The sequence below is a fragment of the Carcharodon carcharias genome, chromosome 12, assembly GCF_017639515.1.
Source record: "Carcharodon carcharias isolate sCarCar2 chromosome 12, sCarCar2.pri, whole genome shotgun sequence".
Taxonomy (NCBI): domain Eukaryota; kingdom Metazoa; phylum Chordata; class Chondrichthyes; order Lamniformes; family Lamnidae; genus Carcharodon; species Carcharodon carcharias.
The window spans coordinates 33,507,991-33,527,188 of record NC_054478.1 but is presented as its reverse complement, the minus strand read 5'-3'; the positions used below and the strand labels follow the sequence as shown (position 1 = coordinate 33,527,188).

The window sequence follows — 19,198 nt, the reverse complement described above, 5'->3', positions numbered from 1 at the left end:
CCATGATAAGCAATGAGTGCTTAAGCTGGGAAAAGAAGGAAGAAAACATCAGAAAAAAGCAAGCACAGAACTGTCTTCGAAATGCACTACTCACAATAGCACAAAGGTCGTAAAGGCCTGAGTGCCTGCAAGCAAGTACCCCACTAAATCCAGTTTCCAGTTTTAAAGCCAATTCCATTAGGCTTCAATAGTGGGTTTGCCACTGGACATCTGTGTCAATTCCAGAGTTAAAATGGAAACGGAAAGGGGCAGTAGCAATTTTCCTGATCTTAACCATTCATTGGCATTGGGTAGATTAGGATAAAATCAAGACTGCTGGATATTTTTGAAACTTAAACTTAAAAACTATATGCTGGGAAAGGTAGCCAACAGGCAAAAGAAAAAAAAATCATGTTTGAATACTTGCACTACAACAATATTTTCAGAAAACAAATGAAATACTATACCCTCATGATCTTGAAAATAAACAATAGCTGTCATTGTAACTCTTTTAAAAATGATATCTGTGATTTCCCCACCACCGCTGCGTTTGGTATTTGAAAAGTACAAATCCAGGACCTCATCACTGCAATTGGGATGAATTCCTTCTATCTGCACTGAATTTGTCTTGGCCAGACGCTGGGCAGTGATACGATGGCTTTCAAATGGCTTCTGACAACAGTTCTGCAGAAAGGAGTTGGCATCTAAGAAAGCAAGGTATGGAAAATTCTATATTACTGCATATAGCCACATTAATCACAATCTTCAATACAGGCTTCAGTAAAGCCATTTCATTCTGTCCCACATATCAATCATCCAGGCATCATTCCCAAACATGCAAATAAATGAATTACTATTACCCAAAGAAAAATTAGAAAAGAACAAAATGTAAGAATACCAACCTATATCAGTTTCAAAAGTGACCGCTACTGTTTCACCATCCTGCAAAGGTTCAATATGATGCTGTGTGTTATTGCTGAGGCTGTCAACGTACAGTGAAATATGCTCTAACCTCGAGTTAACATCAAAACCCCTCAGAAGAAATGTTCGAGGCTCATACTTTTCATCTTCTTTATCTTTCTCATATAATTGCACTTTCAGAGTTTTGCCACCCAGCTTGTGCTGCTTTTGTGAAATTATTTTTTCCACGTCTGTAAACATAAACCATAAAGGCAACACAATCCATCAGTCAAATGTATCTTTGTATGGACCTTGCATCCCTTGTATTTCCCATCACAACCTTAGTGCTCTATAAAAATGGCACAAGTCCAATGGCTTTGACAACATAACTTACTCCATAACCTGAAGAAATAAGCAACAAAGGATAAATTATGTTAAAATAGCTTACAAACAGCTCAGCAAACCATTGTGCTACCTGTGGAAATTAATAAGTTCAAAGGTTTACTAAATTCATTATTTGAACTGGAATTGTAAATGTCCTCTTTAGATAGAGGATTATGATATTTGCTACAAATAGTGAACTAAGAAAAGTTTCCTCATAAATTGTCAATCTTGTTCATCAAGCTCTTGAACATGTCTGCAGAAGAAACTGCACTGGTAAGGTCTATTGTTCTGAGAATCTAATGTATAAAGGAAGTATACACGTTGGGATTCCTACAGTTCCACGCACTGTAAGTTCAGCCTTAATAGCAACCTCGTAAATAGGGCCAGAGCCATTTGCTCATGATGCAAGCTTGAAGCTGAAATAGAGCACATCAAAGACATCCTGTGAGATAATGGCTACCCTGATCAGATCATTTCATGCTGTATATTGCGCAACTTATGAATGGGCCAGAAGCTGCCACTTTCGGTCCTGAAAATGTTGTCCAATCATGGAATCACATCTAATGTTGGACACTAAATTTTGAGTTTTGCAAGCACAGGCTAGTTGTGAACCTCAGATTACCTTGGAAAGGTAAGCTATCTCAAAAATTTGAGTAATGGGTGAAACTAGCCGCTTCACACTTATACAGTAACAACACAAGTGGTATTCACCACTAACAGGATACTGCCGTCAAGCCATAAAAGATGCTCAACCTATCACACAAATGAGTAATGTGGTATATGAATTTCAGTGCCATTGTGATGCTAGCTATGTAGACCGTACACCCCAAAGACTGGTGGATCATATCAAACAACATGTCACTTTGACCATTCGTAACAGGCAAGGTACAGAGTGTACCCAACTGGTCCGTGCTTACAAAACTCAAAACTTAGTGTCCAACATAAGACATGATTCTGTGATTGGACAACATTTATTAAAAAACCCTGAGTGTGCTATGAATTACACTGATAACCAGTTTATGATTGTCAATCGGGCTCACAGTGTGGTTCACTTGCATGTGCTAAAAGTGTAGGGCCCTGTCCTTTGCAGAAAGAAAGAACATGTACACACATTGTGCCTTTTTCAACTGAACAAAATGTACCACAGCCCTTCTCTAGTTCAATCCTCAGGTTAATGCCTTGCCCAATCAGAGTCAACCTGTCTGGTTTGAATTTAAACAAAGTTTGGCAGTTAACTGCCAGTCATCAGTTAAGTGGTACATTCACCATGGCAATGCCGCTACCAAGCAGTGTCCACTTGCCAACCAATCAGCACTCTCTTCTCATATAGCTGTGCTGATGAGTGCAAGACAAAAAGCTTTGACAACATGTGTCTTTTTCAGAATACAAAAGAAATATTGCTTTCCTTCTGCCCTGCTGTTAAAACTCATCAGAGAATGTTTGGTCTGATGCCAAGTGTCAAAAGGGGGAAAATGATCCATCACATATACGCTTGATGAATGTAAAAACAAGTTTTATTGTCCCTTCTCTCCAGTTGTGTAAACAGTGGCCGGGATTTTCTGTGCCTGCTGACGTCGGGCGTGTTCAGTGGCATGAGTGGACAAAATGGCGCGATCAGTTTCACGACAGCCTGAAAAAAGTTTGCAATCATCTGCTCAGCCCGCCGATGGTGGGACACGTTCTCCGACACCGGACGTCGGGAACCTCGTTGTTAATATATCCGCATATCATTACTAGACCTGCCCACTGGAATCGTTCCCCACCCCCACCCCCGGCTGGACCGTCCACCCACATCGGTGGGAAAACACACCAATGTGTTTCACAATAGCACATAAGTGACGCGCAACCAACGGGCTGCACTTCACTCAGAACATCAAGGTTTGTTTGCCTTCGGTCAGCACTCGCAGTCATCAGCGCCAGCCTTCACAGACAGCACCACATCACTTTTAGGAGGGCTCCCGGCAGGTCTCTACCTGCCAGATCAACTATATGTGGATGGCTTTTCAATGGCTGCGGGGCAAGGTTTTGCTTGGGGAAGAGGGAGAAGTGGCCTCAGGCAAGGGTAGAGGCTGAAGGACGAGCGCTGTACTGGGGAAGGAGGATACCCCAGGGTGCGTGTGTGGGGGCACATATTGATCTGTGCAAATGGCCTCAAGATGGTGATGCCTGAGGAGGCAGTCTCCAGAGGAGATGAGGCCAGGTGGACATGTGAGGGTATGTGTGTGAGAATGGGTGGTGGTGTCCCTTGAGCTGGCAGTGAGTGAGATGCCAGTGAGTCTGTGATGGACTTGAGTGTGTGAGTTTAGAGTGATGAGATAGTTGCCATACCCTGGTTGTCACTTTAACTTCAGTGGTGGGCAAGAATCTAGAAACAATTATTCGGGATAGAATTAGTAGTCACATGGAAAAATATGGGTTGATAAGGAAGAGCCAGCATGGATTTCTAAAGGGGAAATTGTGTTTAATTAACTTGCTGGAGATTTTGAAGAGGTAACAGAAAAGGTCAATGAGGATAATGGTGTTGATGTGGTGTACATGGACTTTGAAAATACATTTGATGCAGTGCCACACAACTGACTTGTGAGAAAAGTTATTACTCATGGAGTAAAAAGGGCAGTAGAAACATGGATACAAAATTGGCTGAAAAATAGAGAGTAATGGTCAATGGATATTTTTCAGGCTGGAGGAAGGTTTGTAGTGGAGTTCCCCAGGGGTCGGTATTGGATTGGGACCCTTGCTTTTCCTGATATATATTAATGATCTAGATCTTGGTGTGCAGGGGACAATTTCAAAGTTCGTGGATGATGCGAAGCTTGGGAGTGTTATAAACTGTGAGGAGGACTGTATGGAATTTCAAAAGGACATAGACAAGTTGGTGGAGTGGGCAGATAGGTGGCAGATGAAGTTCAATGTGGAGAAGTGTGTGGTGATTCATTTTGGTAGGAAGAACATGGACAGACAATATAAACTCAGGGGTGAAATTTTGAAGGGGGTCAGGAGCAGAAAGACTTGGGTCTATAAGTGCAGAGATCATTGAAGATTGCAGGACAGGTGGAGAGAGCAGTTAATATAGCATATAATATTCTGGGTTTTATTAATAGAGGCATAGAGTACAAGTGCAGGACATTTATGCTGAATTTATATAAGACACTCGTTGCACCTCAGCTGGAATGTTGTGTACAGTTCTGGGCACCATATTATAGGAAGGATGTGAACAAATTGGAGAGAGTGCAGAAGAGGTTTACAAGAATGGTTCCATGGATGAGAAACTTCAGCTATGAGGATAGATTGGAGAGGCTGGGACTGTTCTCCTTGGAGAGGAGAAGGCTGAGGGGAGATTTGATAGAGATGTTCAAAATTATGAGGGGGCTGGACAGAGTAGATAGAGATAAGCTGTTCCCATTCGTAAAATGATCAAGAAGGAGAGGGCACAGATTTAAAATGATTTGCAAAAGAAGCAAGTGTGATGTGAGAAAAAACTTATTCACACAAAGAGTGGTTCAGGTCTGGAATCCACTGTCTGGAAGTGTGGTGGAGGCAGGTTCAATCGAGGCATTCAAGAGGGCATTAGACAAGGATTAGACAAGATTATTCGAATAGAAACAATGTGCAAGGGTACAGGGAAAAGGCAAGGCAATGGCACTAGGTCATAATGCTCATTTGGAGAGCCAGTGCAGACATGATGGGCCGAATTGCCTCCTTCTGAGCTGTTAAGATTCTGTGATTCATCATCCATCTGCATTGGATGGCCAAACACTTCTGTGCAGCATTGGCACTGAACATCAATGCCACTGCCTCCCAAGTCACGACCCAGTCTGCAGCCAGAGCAGGGGTAGAGCATGTCACAACAGCATCCAAAAGGCATTCCAGTGACACGTCACTAAGCCTGGGAGCTGCAGTCTTTCTGTCTTTTGTGGACATCTTTCCTGCAGTAGTCGTAACCCGCCCGCTACTACACTTAGTGCAAATCTCGGCCGATTGCGCCTGGCTAGCTGAACAGCTTGTGAAAGAGATTATCATGTAAGTGTTTTTGATTTTTTTTGGCACAAAAAGGATTTCGAGACTGAATTACATTTAATTGTTGTGTGTTAAAACAAAGTGATTTGTAGAGATTTAAAAAGAAATGGCCAAAGGCAAGAGATATTGAACAACATATATTAAAGCTAGATGAGCCAGGTTACAAAATGTCACAAAACAAAAACAGAATTACCTGGAAAAGCTCAGCAGATCTGGCAGCATCGGCGGAGAAGAAAAGAGTTGACGTTTCGAGTCCTCATGACCCTTAGACAGAACTAGGACCTAGTTCTGTCGAAGGGTCATGAGGACTCAAAACATCAACTCTTTTCTTCTCTGCCAATGCTGCCAGACCTGCTGAGTTTTTCCAGGTAATTCTGTTTTTGTTTTGGATTTCCAGCATCCGCAGATTTTTGTTTTTATTACAAAATGTCACAGCTCACCTTCTATCTGAAACTGATACATTAAGGATCTTTTGTGTCATTCCAGGCCCAATAGCCAGGGTGACTAGGGCCATTAAGCAGTTCACCGTCTGATCTCCGGTGGGAAAACAGATATGCAATCAAACAAGACCCAAACCCAGAAATAGTTCAGGCGTCCCAACATCAGCTGACTGCAACAGTTTAAAGTGGAAGTCAAAGCTCTTCCCCTCTCCAGCCAACAACCCCTAACCCCAACATCATGGAATTCAGATCACAAGGAGCTCCCATTCTTACACTCCTGTGTTACATTTTCATCTGATTAGGTATTGGGTAGTACTGACATATTGTTCAGAAAACATATGGGAGTGACCAGGACTACTACACTTGTGGAATGTACGTCTAAGGAAAACACAAAACATGGGGCAGAATTTTGCCGTTGGCGAGCAGGGGGCGGGTCTGCTCACCGACACATAAAATAACGCGGGATGACATCAGGCGGAACCCCCGACGTCATCCAGCCCCATTTAAATTTTCAGGAAGGCGGGGGCACAGCAAAATCAGCTGTGGGCGCGCCGACCTGTCAGTGGCCAATTGAGGCCATTGTTAGGATCATTAAAACAATTAAAGGACCTGCCCGTCCGACCTTAAGGTTGGCGGGCAGGCCAGGAGCCCCAGCGGCAAATAGAAAAAACATGAAACCTCATCCAGCGACAGGATGAGGTTTCATGCAGGGTTCTAAAAAGTTTAATAAGGTTTTACTGTAAATTATGAACATGTCCCATTATGTGACATGTGACATTAACACATGAGGGGAACATGTTAGGGAATTTTCTTTCTATTTTTAATCTTTTTAAACGTGTAAGCGATCTCCCTGAGGCTGCACTTAGCCTCACGGAGATGTGTGCTCTTTCGTGCGCATGTGTGAAAGAGCGCACTCTCACTTTTAGGGAATCCCACCCACCACCCCGCCCGCACAGGGAGTGCATAGCGCTTCCCGCCGGACGGGACTTAATTGGCCCACCCACGTAAAATGGCGGCGGGGCCCGCTTCTCCAGCGAGGATCATCTCCCCGGCCACCAGAGATTGGGTCGGGCCCACCAGGCAGAAAATTCTGCCCATGGTATATAATTCAGTGGATTGTTACAAATCATGGGATTAATCTATGTTTCTGAAGGAATATGACCTGTGATTCAGGTGGGTGCAATGGATGGCATTTCTTCAATCCTCCTCTTTCCTTCTGTGTCTCTTTCTCTCTTCCTGTCTCCCTCTTTTAAATCCAAAACTTAATGTTAGAAAGACATTAGTGCCCAGCACTGAGAACATGTTGCCTGCTAGAGTATGTGTTGCAATAATGCAGGGAGTATCAATATTTTTGTTGAAAAATTCAAAGGTTTGCCTCATTTGTGTCATTAAAAACAAGTCTAAGCATTTATGTGCTTTGCACAGCACTGGCACATGAATGCTTCACAAAGTAATGGTACATGAAGTGGCAGGTATCTGTAGAATGCAGTCATTCCTAGGCTGGTATAATTTTCCTTCCTGCAACATATTCTACATCACTCTTTTTCTCAAATGCTATAGTTAATGATATAAACATTTACCATCACTGCTTGGGCAGATAAGAAACCAAGAGCGTTCGTCATTTTCAGAGATTTCCACATCTGATACAAATCTTTCAAAGTACATTTCAATAACATCCGTGGAAACTGGACAGTCACTGCTAACAAACAGCTGGGTGGAATGGCCTTCCTCTTTCTCAGAGGACTTAGAAACTGAAAGAGAAAAATGTATACGTGGTGAATTTTTTCCTCAGGAAATAATCGTGACACATAACGATGGCCATGACAAGATGTACTTAGTTCTGCAGAAACAAAATCTGTACCTGACTCTTCCTCTGGATCTGGGGATCCTTGATTTTGAAATCCATTTGCTGGGCTCTGTATAGGAAAAGCAGAAAAAAGAGTACTGCATACAAAAAGTTGTTAAATTGTTCTGGACCAAGTCATGATGCATTAGATGTATAGTAATTGAAAACAAAGAATGGTTAATGTTGTAGCATGGCTGAGTCGCCTATTTGTAATACAGTTGATCTGCAGACAACTTTCTAAGTGGAAACATGTTGCGGAAAAACGGAGTGAACATTCAGACCCTGGAGGCTTGTCTAGGAAGTTTTTATTAAAATCATGATATCACGGAGAGCCTAGTTGCATACAACGGAACGAACCAATCTCTGACTAACACCTCTTTACACACACATAGATATAGTAAAAGGTTCGTGACAGAAACTTGGGCAATTACAATAGTTTCAAATGGCTTGAAAGAATAGTGATCAGTGTTAATGATTTAACGATTAGCCAGGACAATGTCAATGGTTTAGCAAATAGACAGGACAATGTCAATGGTTCAGCAAATAGATAGTGTTAATAGCTAAATATCTTGGGCAATGCACACACAATAGTTTTTTTTTCTCTTAGATTTTGCCACTGTGTCTGACAACCAGAGCCCCTTAGTCTGGGAAGATAGCACTGGCCCTTTGATCTGCTAATTTATGTGCTGGCTGCGTGACTGTTTGGGGACATTCTACAGTAATTTCATTATACATGTATTTTAATTTCCTTTCCCAATTATACATGTATTTTATTTCATTCACAATTATAAAGGTCTTTTATTCCTCCACAAAACATTAGGTTTATTTACAGCACAGCCAGCAGCAACTACAAGAGTGCTTTCAATTCCATCTCTATCTCTATATTGACTGTGGAGGTAGCCCATGCTGCTAACACATTGGTTTACGCAGATCACATGATATGACATCTCAGGGCTATTCTCAAAGGAACGATCCAGCATTTAGCAAAACCATAATTACTACATTCCTCCCCCTTTAACTTTGTTGTACGTATTGTATTTACAAATATATTTATCTCATGACATTATAACATTAACACAGATCATGAAATTTACAAGTTCAGTCTTTCAAGTGTTTCCTTGACTGTTCTCCACCTTCCCCTCTAAATTGGGAAACATTAGATTCAGTCTTGTCTTAAGACGGCGTCTCATCACCAATTCTGCAGATATTGCTCCTGTCGTCATATGGGGAGGGTTGTCCTGTAATGAAAAAGAAAGCATGCAAGCTTGGTCTCCAACAAATTACCTGTTAACTTCTTCATGTTTGTCGACGGCATCTAGAATTCTTTCCATAGAAGACCTTGGAAGTAACCTGTACCTCTTTGATTTTATCTTCAGCATCATCATCCAACAAACCATTGTGAGGGACTGGAATAATATCAAAGTAGGCACAATTCAATAATTTGTTTATTGCCTCCTTCGAGTGTTTACTGGTGCTACCAGCCACCATTTTTATTGTCTTTTAGGAACCTTCTTTTTTGTCTTCTTCTTTCTACCACAGAGTTTAGTGTCGACATTCATTTTGACTTCACTGTTGGCCAGACTTCTCTCAGGTGAAATCTCAACTTGTCTTAGTTCAGTAGTTGAGTCTCCCAAAACTTCATTATCTGCTCGCTTCTTGGAAAGCTCTCTGATTTTTGTTTTCAAAGCCAGTTTGACTTCATTTAGCTGATTCTTCAGCTCTTCTATCTCTTTTTTGTATTTGTTGACTGTCTTCTGGAAACTTGCACATTCTCTGCTAACTGGCTCCTCAATTTATTCAGAGAGGTGCTGAATTATTCCTGTTTCTCTTAGTACTTTTCCAGAGGCACAAACTTTGACCTGAGGGAGTCTTGAAGTGTGTGAAGATCTTTCAACAGGTTTTCCTTTTCCTTGCGAAGGTTACTCATTTTGTCTTGAACTCTGTCATTCAGCAGGGCGCCCTTGAGTTTCTTCTGCTGTTCTTCAATGTTTTTGTTTCATATAGACTGCATTTCTTCAACTTGTTGAGTCCTTACACACTCCTTTTTCATCCTGTTGCGGTTCTTGAACTCTCCAGGCTCTTTCTGCCATAATTTTCCTTGTTGTTTTTTTGTATTGTGTGACACTAACATAGTGCTAAATGGGATAGATTTCGAACAGATTTAGCAACTCAAGACTGGGCATCCATGAGGCTCTGTGGACCATCAGCAGCAGCAGAATTGTACTTGAACACAATCTGTAACCTCATGGTCTGGCATATCCCCCACTCTACCATTACCATCAAGCCAGTGGATCAACACTGGTTCAATGAAGAATGCAGGAGGGCATGCCAGGAGCAGCACCAGGCATACCTAAAAATGAGGCATCAACCTGGTGAAGCTATGACACAGGACTACTTGTGTGCCAAACAGCACAAGCAGCAAATTATAGACAGGACTAAGTGATCCCACAACCAACGATTCAGATCTAAGCTCTGCAGTCCTGCTACATCCAGTCGTGAAAGATGGTGGACAATTAAACTACTCACTGGAGGAGGAGGCTCCACAAATATCCCCAACCTCGATGATGGAGGAGCCCAGCACATCAGTGCAAAAGATAAGGCTGAAGCATTTGCTACAATCATCAGCTAGAAGTGTCGAATGGATGATCCAACTCGGCCTCCTCCAGAGGTCCCAAGCATCACAGATGCCAGAATTCAGCCAATTCGATTCACTCCATGTGATATCAAGAATCGGCTGAAGGCACTGGATAGTGCAAAGGCTTTGGGCCCTGGCAATATTCCAGTAATAGTAGTCAAGACTTATGTTCCAGAACTTGCCGCGTCCCTAGCCAAGCTGTTCCAGTACAGCTACAACACTGGCATCTACCCAGTTATGTGGAAAATTGTCCAGGTATGTCCTGTACAACAAAAGCAGGACAAATCCAACCCGGCCAATTACAGCCCCATCAGTCTACTCTTGATCAACAGTAAAGTAATGGAAGGGGTCATCAACAGTACTGTGAAGTGGCACTTGCTTAGCCATAACCTGCTCACTGTCGCCCAGTTTGGATTCCACCAGGGCCACTCAACTCCTGAGCTCATTACAGCCTTAGTTCAAACATGGATAAAAGAGTTGAACTCCTGAGGTGAGATGAGATTGACCGCCCTTGACAACAAGACAGCATTTGACCAAGTGTGGCATCAAGGAGCCCTAGCAAAACTGAAGTCAACGGAAATCAGGGGAAAACTCCCCGCTGTTTGGGGTCATACCAGCACAAAGGAAGATGGTTGTGCTGGCGGAGGTCACTCATCTCAGCTCAGGACATCTCTGCAGGAGTTCCTCGTGGTAGTGTCCTTGGCCCAACCATCTTCAGCTGCTTCATCAATGACCTTCCTTCCATCATAAGGTGAGAAGTGGGGATGTTCGCTGATGATTGCACGATGGTCAGCACCATTCACAACTTCTCAGATGCTGAAGCAGTCCATGTCCGTATGCAGCAAGACCTGGGCAATATCCAGGCTTGGGATAACAAGTGGCAAGTAACATTCATGCCACAGAAGTGTCAGTCAATGACCATCTCCAACAAGAGAGAATCCAACCATCTCCTCTTGATGTTCAATGGCATTACCATCACTGAATCCCCCACAATCAATATCCTGGGGGTTACCATTGACCAGAAACTGAACTGGACTAGCCATATAAATACTGTGGCTGCAAGAGCAGGTCAGAGTATAGGAATCGTGTGACAAATAACTCACCTCCTGATTCCTCAAAGCCTGTCCAGCATCTACAAGGCACAAGTCAGGAGCGCAATGAGATACTCCCCACTTGCCTGGATGAGTGCAACTCCCACAACACTCAAGAAGCTTGACACCATCCAGGATAAAGCAGCCCACTTGATTTGCTCCACATCCACAAACATTCACTCTCTCCACCACTGATGCACAGTAGCAGCAGCATGTATCATCTACAAGATGCACTGCAAGCATTCACCAAGGTTCCTTCAACAGCACCTTCCAAACCCATGGCCACTACCATCTAGAAGGACAAGGGCAGCAGATAGATGGGAACTCCACCACCTGGAAGTTCCCCTCCAAGGCACTCACCGTCCTGACTTGGAAATATATCACCATTCTTTTACTGTCTCTGGGTCAAAATCCTGGAACTCCCTTCCTAATAGCACTGTGGGTGTACCTACACCACATGGACTGCAGCGATTCAAGAAGGCAGCTCACCAGCACCTTCTCAAGGGCAACTACGGATGGGTAATAAATGCTGGCCCAGCCACCGAAGCCCACAACCCCTGACTGAATTAAACAGAAGACAGCTTCCTTTTGAAATCTCACTGGCCAATTAAGGTTGATTTCCCTTAGGCAGTTTCACCCTAGAAGGCTTGGTCATTCACCTACTACCACCATCACGGGTAGCTGTGCCGATTAATATCTTTTTCTTGGATTTCTTTGCTTGTGTATGTTCAACTTGCCAGATGTTCAGCTTGGCAGACGTTTCTTCCAAAGTTAATTAATGTTCACCATTATTTAAATATCTGAAAGAGTGTTCTCCTACTGGAGTAGCGGAAGCTCCTGTGTCTACTTCCATCTTTCGTCGTTTTCCATCCACTTGTATTGTAACAAATATTGGCTCTGTCTTCCCAACTATCATGTTAAACGATGAATAGATGTCAGAGTTTGTTGTTTCAGGCTCTTCTACACTGTAGATTTCATTAGGCTTCTTCTGTTGTTTGAAAGCCTGTTTAAATCTCTCTTTGCGTTGCCTCAATTATATGTCCACTTCTGTGGCAAACATGACATTCTACTTCTTTAAACTGCCAATTGCTAAAAGACTGTTTCCACATCGATCAAAGTTGTTCTTCGATTTAGCTGCTAAATTATTTCTTCTTATTTTTTGGTTAGTGGGGGCTGTTCCCCTCATCGTGGCAGAGTCTTGCTTTCTCGCACCACTTTCGGCTGGCTATTCCTGCCCGATTTGGAGTATGGCACCATTTTACACCCCTTGTATTGCTTTTCAATCTCTTACAATGCTTTCCATGGCCAATGCTATTTCTAACGCCTTGTTAAAATTCAGATTCACTTCATTCAGCAATCTTCTCTGAATAGTGTCTTCTTTTACGCAACAGACTAAACGATTTTTGAGCATGTCGTTCAGAGTCTCGATGAACTCATAACATTCTGTTAATTGCTTCAGATTCACCACAGAGCTAGCAATTGTCTCAACCAGGGCTCTATTTCATGAATTGAGCGGGAACTTCTGCATCGTGACTGAGGGCTTGGGTTGAAAATGTCCCTTCACAAGGTCCACCAATTCTCTGAATTCTTCGAATCTGGGGCACTGGGTGCCATCAAACTTCGAATCAAACTGTAGGCATTGCTCCCACAAGTACTCAAGAGGATTGCTTGCCTCTTAGCTTCCCCATGATTTTGTTCGCTTGAAAGAAGAACGTGAGGCGTTGTATATACAGAGACCAATCATTGTGGCTGGCTCAAAGGGAATGATTCAATCAAACTGCAGCATTTTGGGTGAGTATCTCTTCTGTTATTTTAAAGAACATTGATACTCACAATCACTAGGCGAGGTACAGTACCGATTCTGATTTATCTTGATTTATGCTGATTTATCCTCATCGCCAGTTTGTTGTAGCTTGGCCAAGTCGCCTATTTGTATTGGAATTGATCTGCAGACAATTTTCTAAGTAGAAACATTAGGTTTATTTACAATACAACCAGCAGCAACAACACAAGTGCTTTCAACTCCATCTCTATCTCTCCATTGACAGTGGAGCTTACCCATGCTGCTAACACATTGGTTTACACAGATCATGTGATCTTACATCACAGGACTATTCTTAAAGGTACAGTCCAACATTTAACAAAACCATAATTACTACATTAATTTGCTTTCTATTTTTCCCCTAATTTTCTTCCCTTCTTCCCTGAATGTGTTGGTTAATGATGAGGTATTGTTTCATCATGAAGTTATACCTTAGCTATCCAACTTAAGTAGACATTCTTCCTATATGAGAATAGACAGCACTGTCACCAGCTACTAGACTGTGATTGCGGTTACAGTGTTATGATCCCAGCTGATGTTACTACTGGACAAGCCTGATCTCAGGGTGGAACCCGGCTTGACAGATCCTAAATTCTATTCTTTGTTTAGGAGCATGGAGAGTGGCTACCGAACAGAGTCGCAGGAGTCAGCTGATGAACTTTTAACAAAAGAATAAAACATTTATTAAACAAGAAATGATTAACTATATTAATATTCTCCTTCACCCACAACTCTACCTTTACAGACATGTACAGATTTGTGAGAATGATACAGGTTACAAAAGTTATCTTATACTCTAATGTTCACAGTAAGTACACAGTCCATGTAAACCAATAGGCAACCTGTCACACTCTGAAGCCAAATGACAGATGCTACCCCAAACAGATGCTATGGTCTCTCCTCAATTCCCCCCAGATGATTGTCACACTGCGAGCCAACCGGCCTCACTGAACTCTGTCTTTCACATGAGGATTTCCAATCTCCGCTCTTGAAGAAGGTGCTTTGAAATCTTCTCCCAAACGATGCTTTCTCTCAGACACCTTCCACAAGGGTCCACCTCCAGGGTTTCGAACTCTCCTTCCAATGTTCCTCTCTGCTAAATCGCCACCAGCATTCAAGTTTTCTTCCACGCACTCTCTTTCTCGCTGACTCAACCGTGCCAACAGAACATCACTGCTTCACATGCCCATAGTAAAGAGTTACAGGCCTTTGGCCTTGGATCTTCTGACTTCTCCATCTGCTATCTGTCCCTCTGCCATGCTGCTTCTCAACCTCAGAGCATACCGACCAACTGCACTCAAACTGAACTGAAACTACTTTTCTGTCTCTGTGGGGCCTCCTAGTTCTAGGCAACAGCACAAATTTTTTCTACCTTGTGTTTGTTTTAACTTCCCTTCAAGAGTCATGAAATCTTATTACAATGCAGGCATCTTTTAAAGTGAAACTAATACTAAAATTCTCCCTTTCTTAACACATATACAGAAATACAAATCAAATTTCGTTCCTAACACACACAAATACAAATATAACTTACTTAAAACTATCTCTATTACCTAACAGGTAAGCTGACTCCTATTCTCACCCAATAGCCCATATTCATACTTTCCAGTCGGTCTCACTGAATAGCTATCAGGGATGAAAATCATAACCTATTTTACCCTTTTACGAACAGAGGTGGAAAAGCTAACTTTAGCAACCAAACAAACACTCCGGCTGACATTTGCAGTCAGCACAGACCAGGTACTAAATCTGGAACTTTATGGTCTGTATTGTTTAGTATTATACCACTTAGCTTTTACCAATTAGAAAGTTACCATTTACTTTAAGAAAAGCTAGTCTGAGTACCAAATACCTCAACAATCTTAAAACAATAATATCAAGTGGCAGATTATCTGGCTTCAGCCATGACAGGTTTATGTTCATGCTTATAACATGTTTAAATGCCATGTGATCATTTGTTGGATAGTTGGACCGTTAACATTTCTGAGGTCAGTTTTGCCCACAATCCGGCACTTACATCTTTAAAAATTCACCAACAAAATGAGACACAATTGCCTTTGTACTATTTAAAAGTAGCCCACCTTGTAACAGAAAACAGTGTGGCAGAAAGAATAAATAACGGGAATGTGTATTTACATTGGTTGTGACTTACCTGGTCATTTTTGTTGTGATTTTGTGAACTGGTCAACAGTTGGTTTTGTATTATTGTTGGCTCTTTGTTGGAGTCTGCTGTCACTCCTATGGGGCTCACAGAACTCCCTCCGCTACTGCTCCACTCATAGAGCGTGACCTGAAGCTTGGCTGGCTGTGGGCCGAATAGCTGAACTGTGTGGAACTCATTCTTCACAACATTTTTCTGCACTGATAACACAGAATAAACACAAAATATTTCTGTTTAGAATTTGGTAAGAATAACCTCCCTTTACCCCTTAACAATTGGCTCGCCACTTCAAATGACAATCGTTAAAATGCAGTTTATCAGCATGTAACCATTAAAATCTGTTTGTATCATTTTCCTACCAAGATTGCATTATTTTCAACCAATTTACTTTAGGACCTGGACCTTATCCAGGCTTGAGGTGGCAGGCAAAGTTAACATACCTGACAGGTAATCTCAAACAAGGAAATTCCCAACCCATTTTTCTTAAACATCAACAGGATCATGATCACTCACCCCCCCCCAACCGTCAACACCTTTGATCTCACCATTGGCCTTCAACAGCAGGTCAATGGGCAAAGTCTCAGGGTGCCAATTTGGCAGATTGCTTTGTCCTGGATGGCGGGGAGCTGATCTGTACCTCAGCCCCCTTTTCTCACCTTTGCTCCTTATAGAATGTTACCTCACAAAAACCTCGCAATCCCATTCTTCAAACCTTCAAGTGACTCAGCATCTACGGCCAGGATTTTACATTGGTTGGGCGGGCTCGGCTGGAGCAGGCAGGGGTGGTCATGGAGCTGCGATCAGCTCCGCAATGCGATTTCACACGGGCGGGCCAATTAAGACCCCCACCCCCAAGCGTGGATCGCGAGCAGTAGCGCTGAGCGCTACTTGTGTGGGTGGGGGGAGAAGGGAGAGTTGGGTCCAGCGCTCTATCTCCCATGCCCGCGAAAGAGCGCTTCAATCTCCCAGAGGCACAGAGCTGCTTCAGGGAGATTGAAGCGCTTGTTAAAAAAAATAAATACATTCCAAATGTAATGAAACACGTTCCATCATGTGATTGTGTCACGTGAGATGGGACATGTTTTTATTTTTCAAAGAAAGTTTTTATGTAATTTGTAATAGCTTTAGGAAACCTCATCCCGCTCATTTAGAAGTTCACATTTTCTGATCATCAGCAGAGAGTGTGAATCGAAAGGAGCTGCAGTACAAAACTTATTAAGCAAATACTCATCTTCCTCAAGTTGCCTCAACGGAGGTTCCCAAAGGATTGGCGGCAGTAAACATGCATCATTAAATCGCACTTAAAATATTTCAACATAATCACACCTTTATCAACTTTATTACTGGGAAATCATGTGTCCCATACTTTGTCCACTATCAGAAAACAGAGGCGCTACCAATTTCTTTAATCGGGATAAATTCTTACCTTCTTCATTTTTAAAACACACGAGGAACTTCCCCTGCTCTTGGTGTGCTCTGATCTCACACTCTCCTCCACCGGATTTCTTTTTGCTTTGGAAATAAATGGCTAATTTACTTTTGACAGAGTCCAGCTGGACTGGCAGACCTTCTACCAACACGGGGAATCCGGCCATCCCTTGGCTTTCCAAATCTGGGAACAAAGTTTCAGCCTTCGGCTCCTATCGGTCCTCGGGACCAGGTCAGTCTTTTTTAGGTAGGGGAGCGTGAGTGTCCCACTGACAGCTCAATGTGTGAAAACGGTTTCGGTTTGAAAGCTCACGATTTCTCACCGAAATAATCTTCCGTGTGTGCTGCCTAACCAGAAACGAAAGTGAAAGCTTACAAATTCACCCGTATTTCGGAGCATTAGAAATGTTGGAGTCATTGATTTATTTCGAAATAATTTATTCTTGCCATCCTGGAAATTGCTCAACCTGCTCGGGCTCCTGCTTGCCCATTATTGGCCCCTGTCTGGTTGTCAAATGGTTGTTCACACATGGCGATTACCCACATGACTCATAGGGTCTAAACTCAACAACAACTTTCATGCAAACTGGACGAGCAGCACCTCATCTTCTGACTAGGCACTTTACCGCCTTTCGGACTGAATATTGAGTTCAACAACTTTAGATCTTGAACTGGCTCCTCCATTCCCGCCCCCTTTCTGTTTCTTCCCCCTTCCTTTTGTTTTTTTCCAATAATTTATATAGATTTTTCTTTTCCCACCTATTTCCATTATTTTTAAATCTATACCTTTTATGCCCTTTTAGTCTTATTTCACCCCACCCCCACAAGAGCTATCTGTACCTTGCGTGTCTTGCTATCCATTCTTAATTAACACATTCTTTTAGATAATATCACCACCTTCAACACCTCTTTGTTCTTTTGTCTGTGACATCTTTTGGTTATCTGCTCCTATCACTTCTTGCTTGTCCCTACAACCACACCACCACCCCCACCCGCCCCCCACTTCTCTCTCCAGCCCCCCACCTTAAACCAGCTTATATTTCACCCCTCTCCTATTTTTATTTAGTTCTGTTGAAGGGTCATGAGGATTCAAAACATCAACTCTTTTCTTCTCCGCCGATGCTGCCAGACCTGCTGAGTTTTTCCAGGTGTTTCTGTTTTTGTTTTGGATTTCCAGCATCCGCAGATTTTTTGTTTTTAACAACTTGCATTCCTTTGGCACATGTATTGTAGTAAAAATGTCCCAGTGTGCTTCACAGGAGTGCTCGCAAATAAAATTTTACACAACTGCTGGATGGCGGGGACTAATTATATCTCTTTGTTTTCGCAGGCACATCTGCCAAACAGCCGACAGATTCCATGACCCAGGGCCTCCAATCAAGTCCCAAAGAAACCTCTGAAGAGGAATCTGAAGGCACCCTCCCTGAAGTTCCGTCACAGCGTTCACCCACACCCTTCAGCGCAGAGAGTGACACCTCAGTGGGACCTAGCTTTGGAGTAGTAGCCCCGGGATCACAATCTGGTGAGCACATTGCACTGTCTGATCCACTGCAGGTGGCAGCAGGGACTTCCCAAGTGTCAGGCACTTGGAGGACTGCTGGAGGCCAGAACGTTGCTGAGTCTGAGTTGGATGACGAGCCTCTGGACTCAGTCATGTCACAGTTGCTGGAGCTGCAAAAGGGGACATCAGGAAAGGATGTCTGCTGCACTCAGATTGCAAGGCATGATGGAGGAGTCCATCCATCTTCAGACTGAGGTGATGGCACCGGCATGCCAATGCACCGAGGTCAACACTGGCAGGATGGTGGCCGCCATGGAGACTTTGGTCCAGGACTTCGCTCTTGCACTGCTACACGGACTCAACTCCATCGCTGATGCTATAGTTGGCCGCCAACAGTGTGTACGTGAGAGTGGTGCTGTGCAGCTCCACTCACTCCAGCTACCCCTGCTCCTCAAGGAGACAGCCAGGGGCCCCTGAGCACCCATAGGGAGGAGGATCTGCAGGTGCACACTCCGAGCCTATCTATGCAGGTGACTCCGAGAGCGTCAGGCCCATCTGACTCCCCTCTTCTTGTGACCTCAGCAACTTTAGCTCCACAGGCCAAGGAGGGTGCCACTGCCATACAGCAGGACCCTGAAAGCAGGTGGGGCCCTCTAAGTCTAGGCCCTCCAAAGGATACCCACCAAGGTCATCACAGACAGGGTGTCGCAGTCAGCAGGCTGCCTCCACCTCCACTGTGGATGTCCGGGGAACACCAAGGCAGGGTTAGGACAGTTAAGGAGAATTAATTGCACAGCCTGGGCACGGGTGTTAATCACATGTGTATACTGTTCACTATTGTCAATAAACTCCCAAGAATGCCTCCATGCCTATGGCTCCTTGTTCTGATGAGCAGTGTTTTTGTCACTCAGATGTGAAACCTTTCTGCATAAGATGTCTCAGTCCAAGGCCTCTTCCCTGTGCTCTGTGCAGCTTTCAGACCATAGTGATGGTC

The 19,198-nt window shown here is 43.3% G+C and overlaps 1 protein-coding gene across 1 annotated transcript in view; it reads right to left on the bottom strand.

Moving 5' to 3' along the window:
• Positions 1-17,106, bottom strand: part of LOC121285016 — a 65,009-nt gene extending 47,903 nt beyond the window's left edge. The window contains exons 1-6 of the mRNA XM_041201092.1: positions 16,702-17,106; positions 15,267-15,475; positions 7,582-7,636; positions 7,301-7,471; positions 882-1,130; positions 447-683 (exon numbers count right to left, since the gene is read on the bottom strand). Coding sequence (XP_041057026.1) covers positions 447-683; positions 882-1,130; positions 7,301-7,471; positions 7,582-7,636; positions 15,267-15,475; positions 16,702-16,870 — 1,090 coding nt within the window. The 5' untranslated portion in view covers positions 16,871-17,106. The remainder of the gene's footprint in view (positions 1-446; positions 684-881; positions 1,131-7,300; positions 7,472-7,581; positions 7,637-15,266; positions 15,476-16,701) is intronic.
• Positions 17,107-19,198: the final 2,092 nt, after the last annotated feature.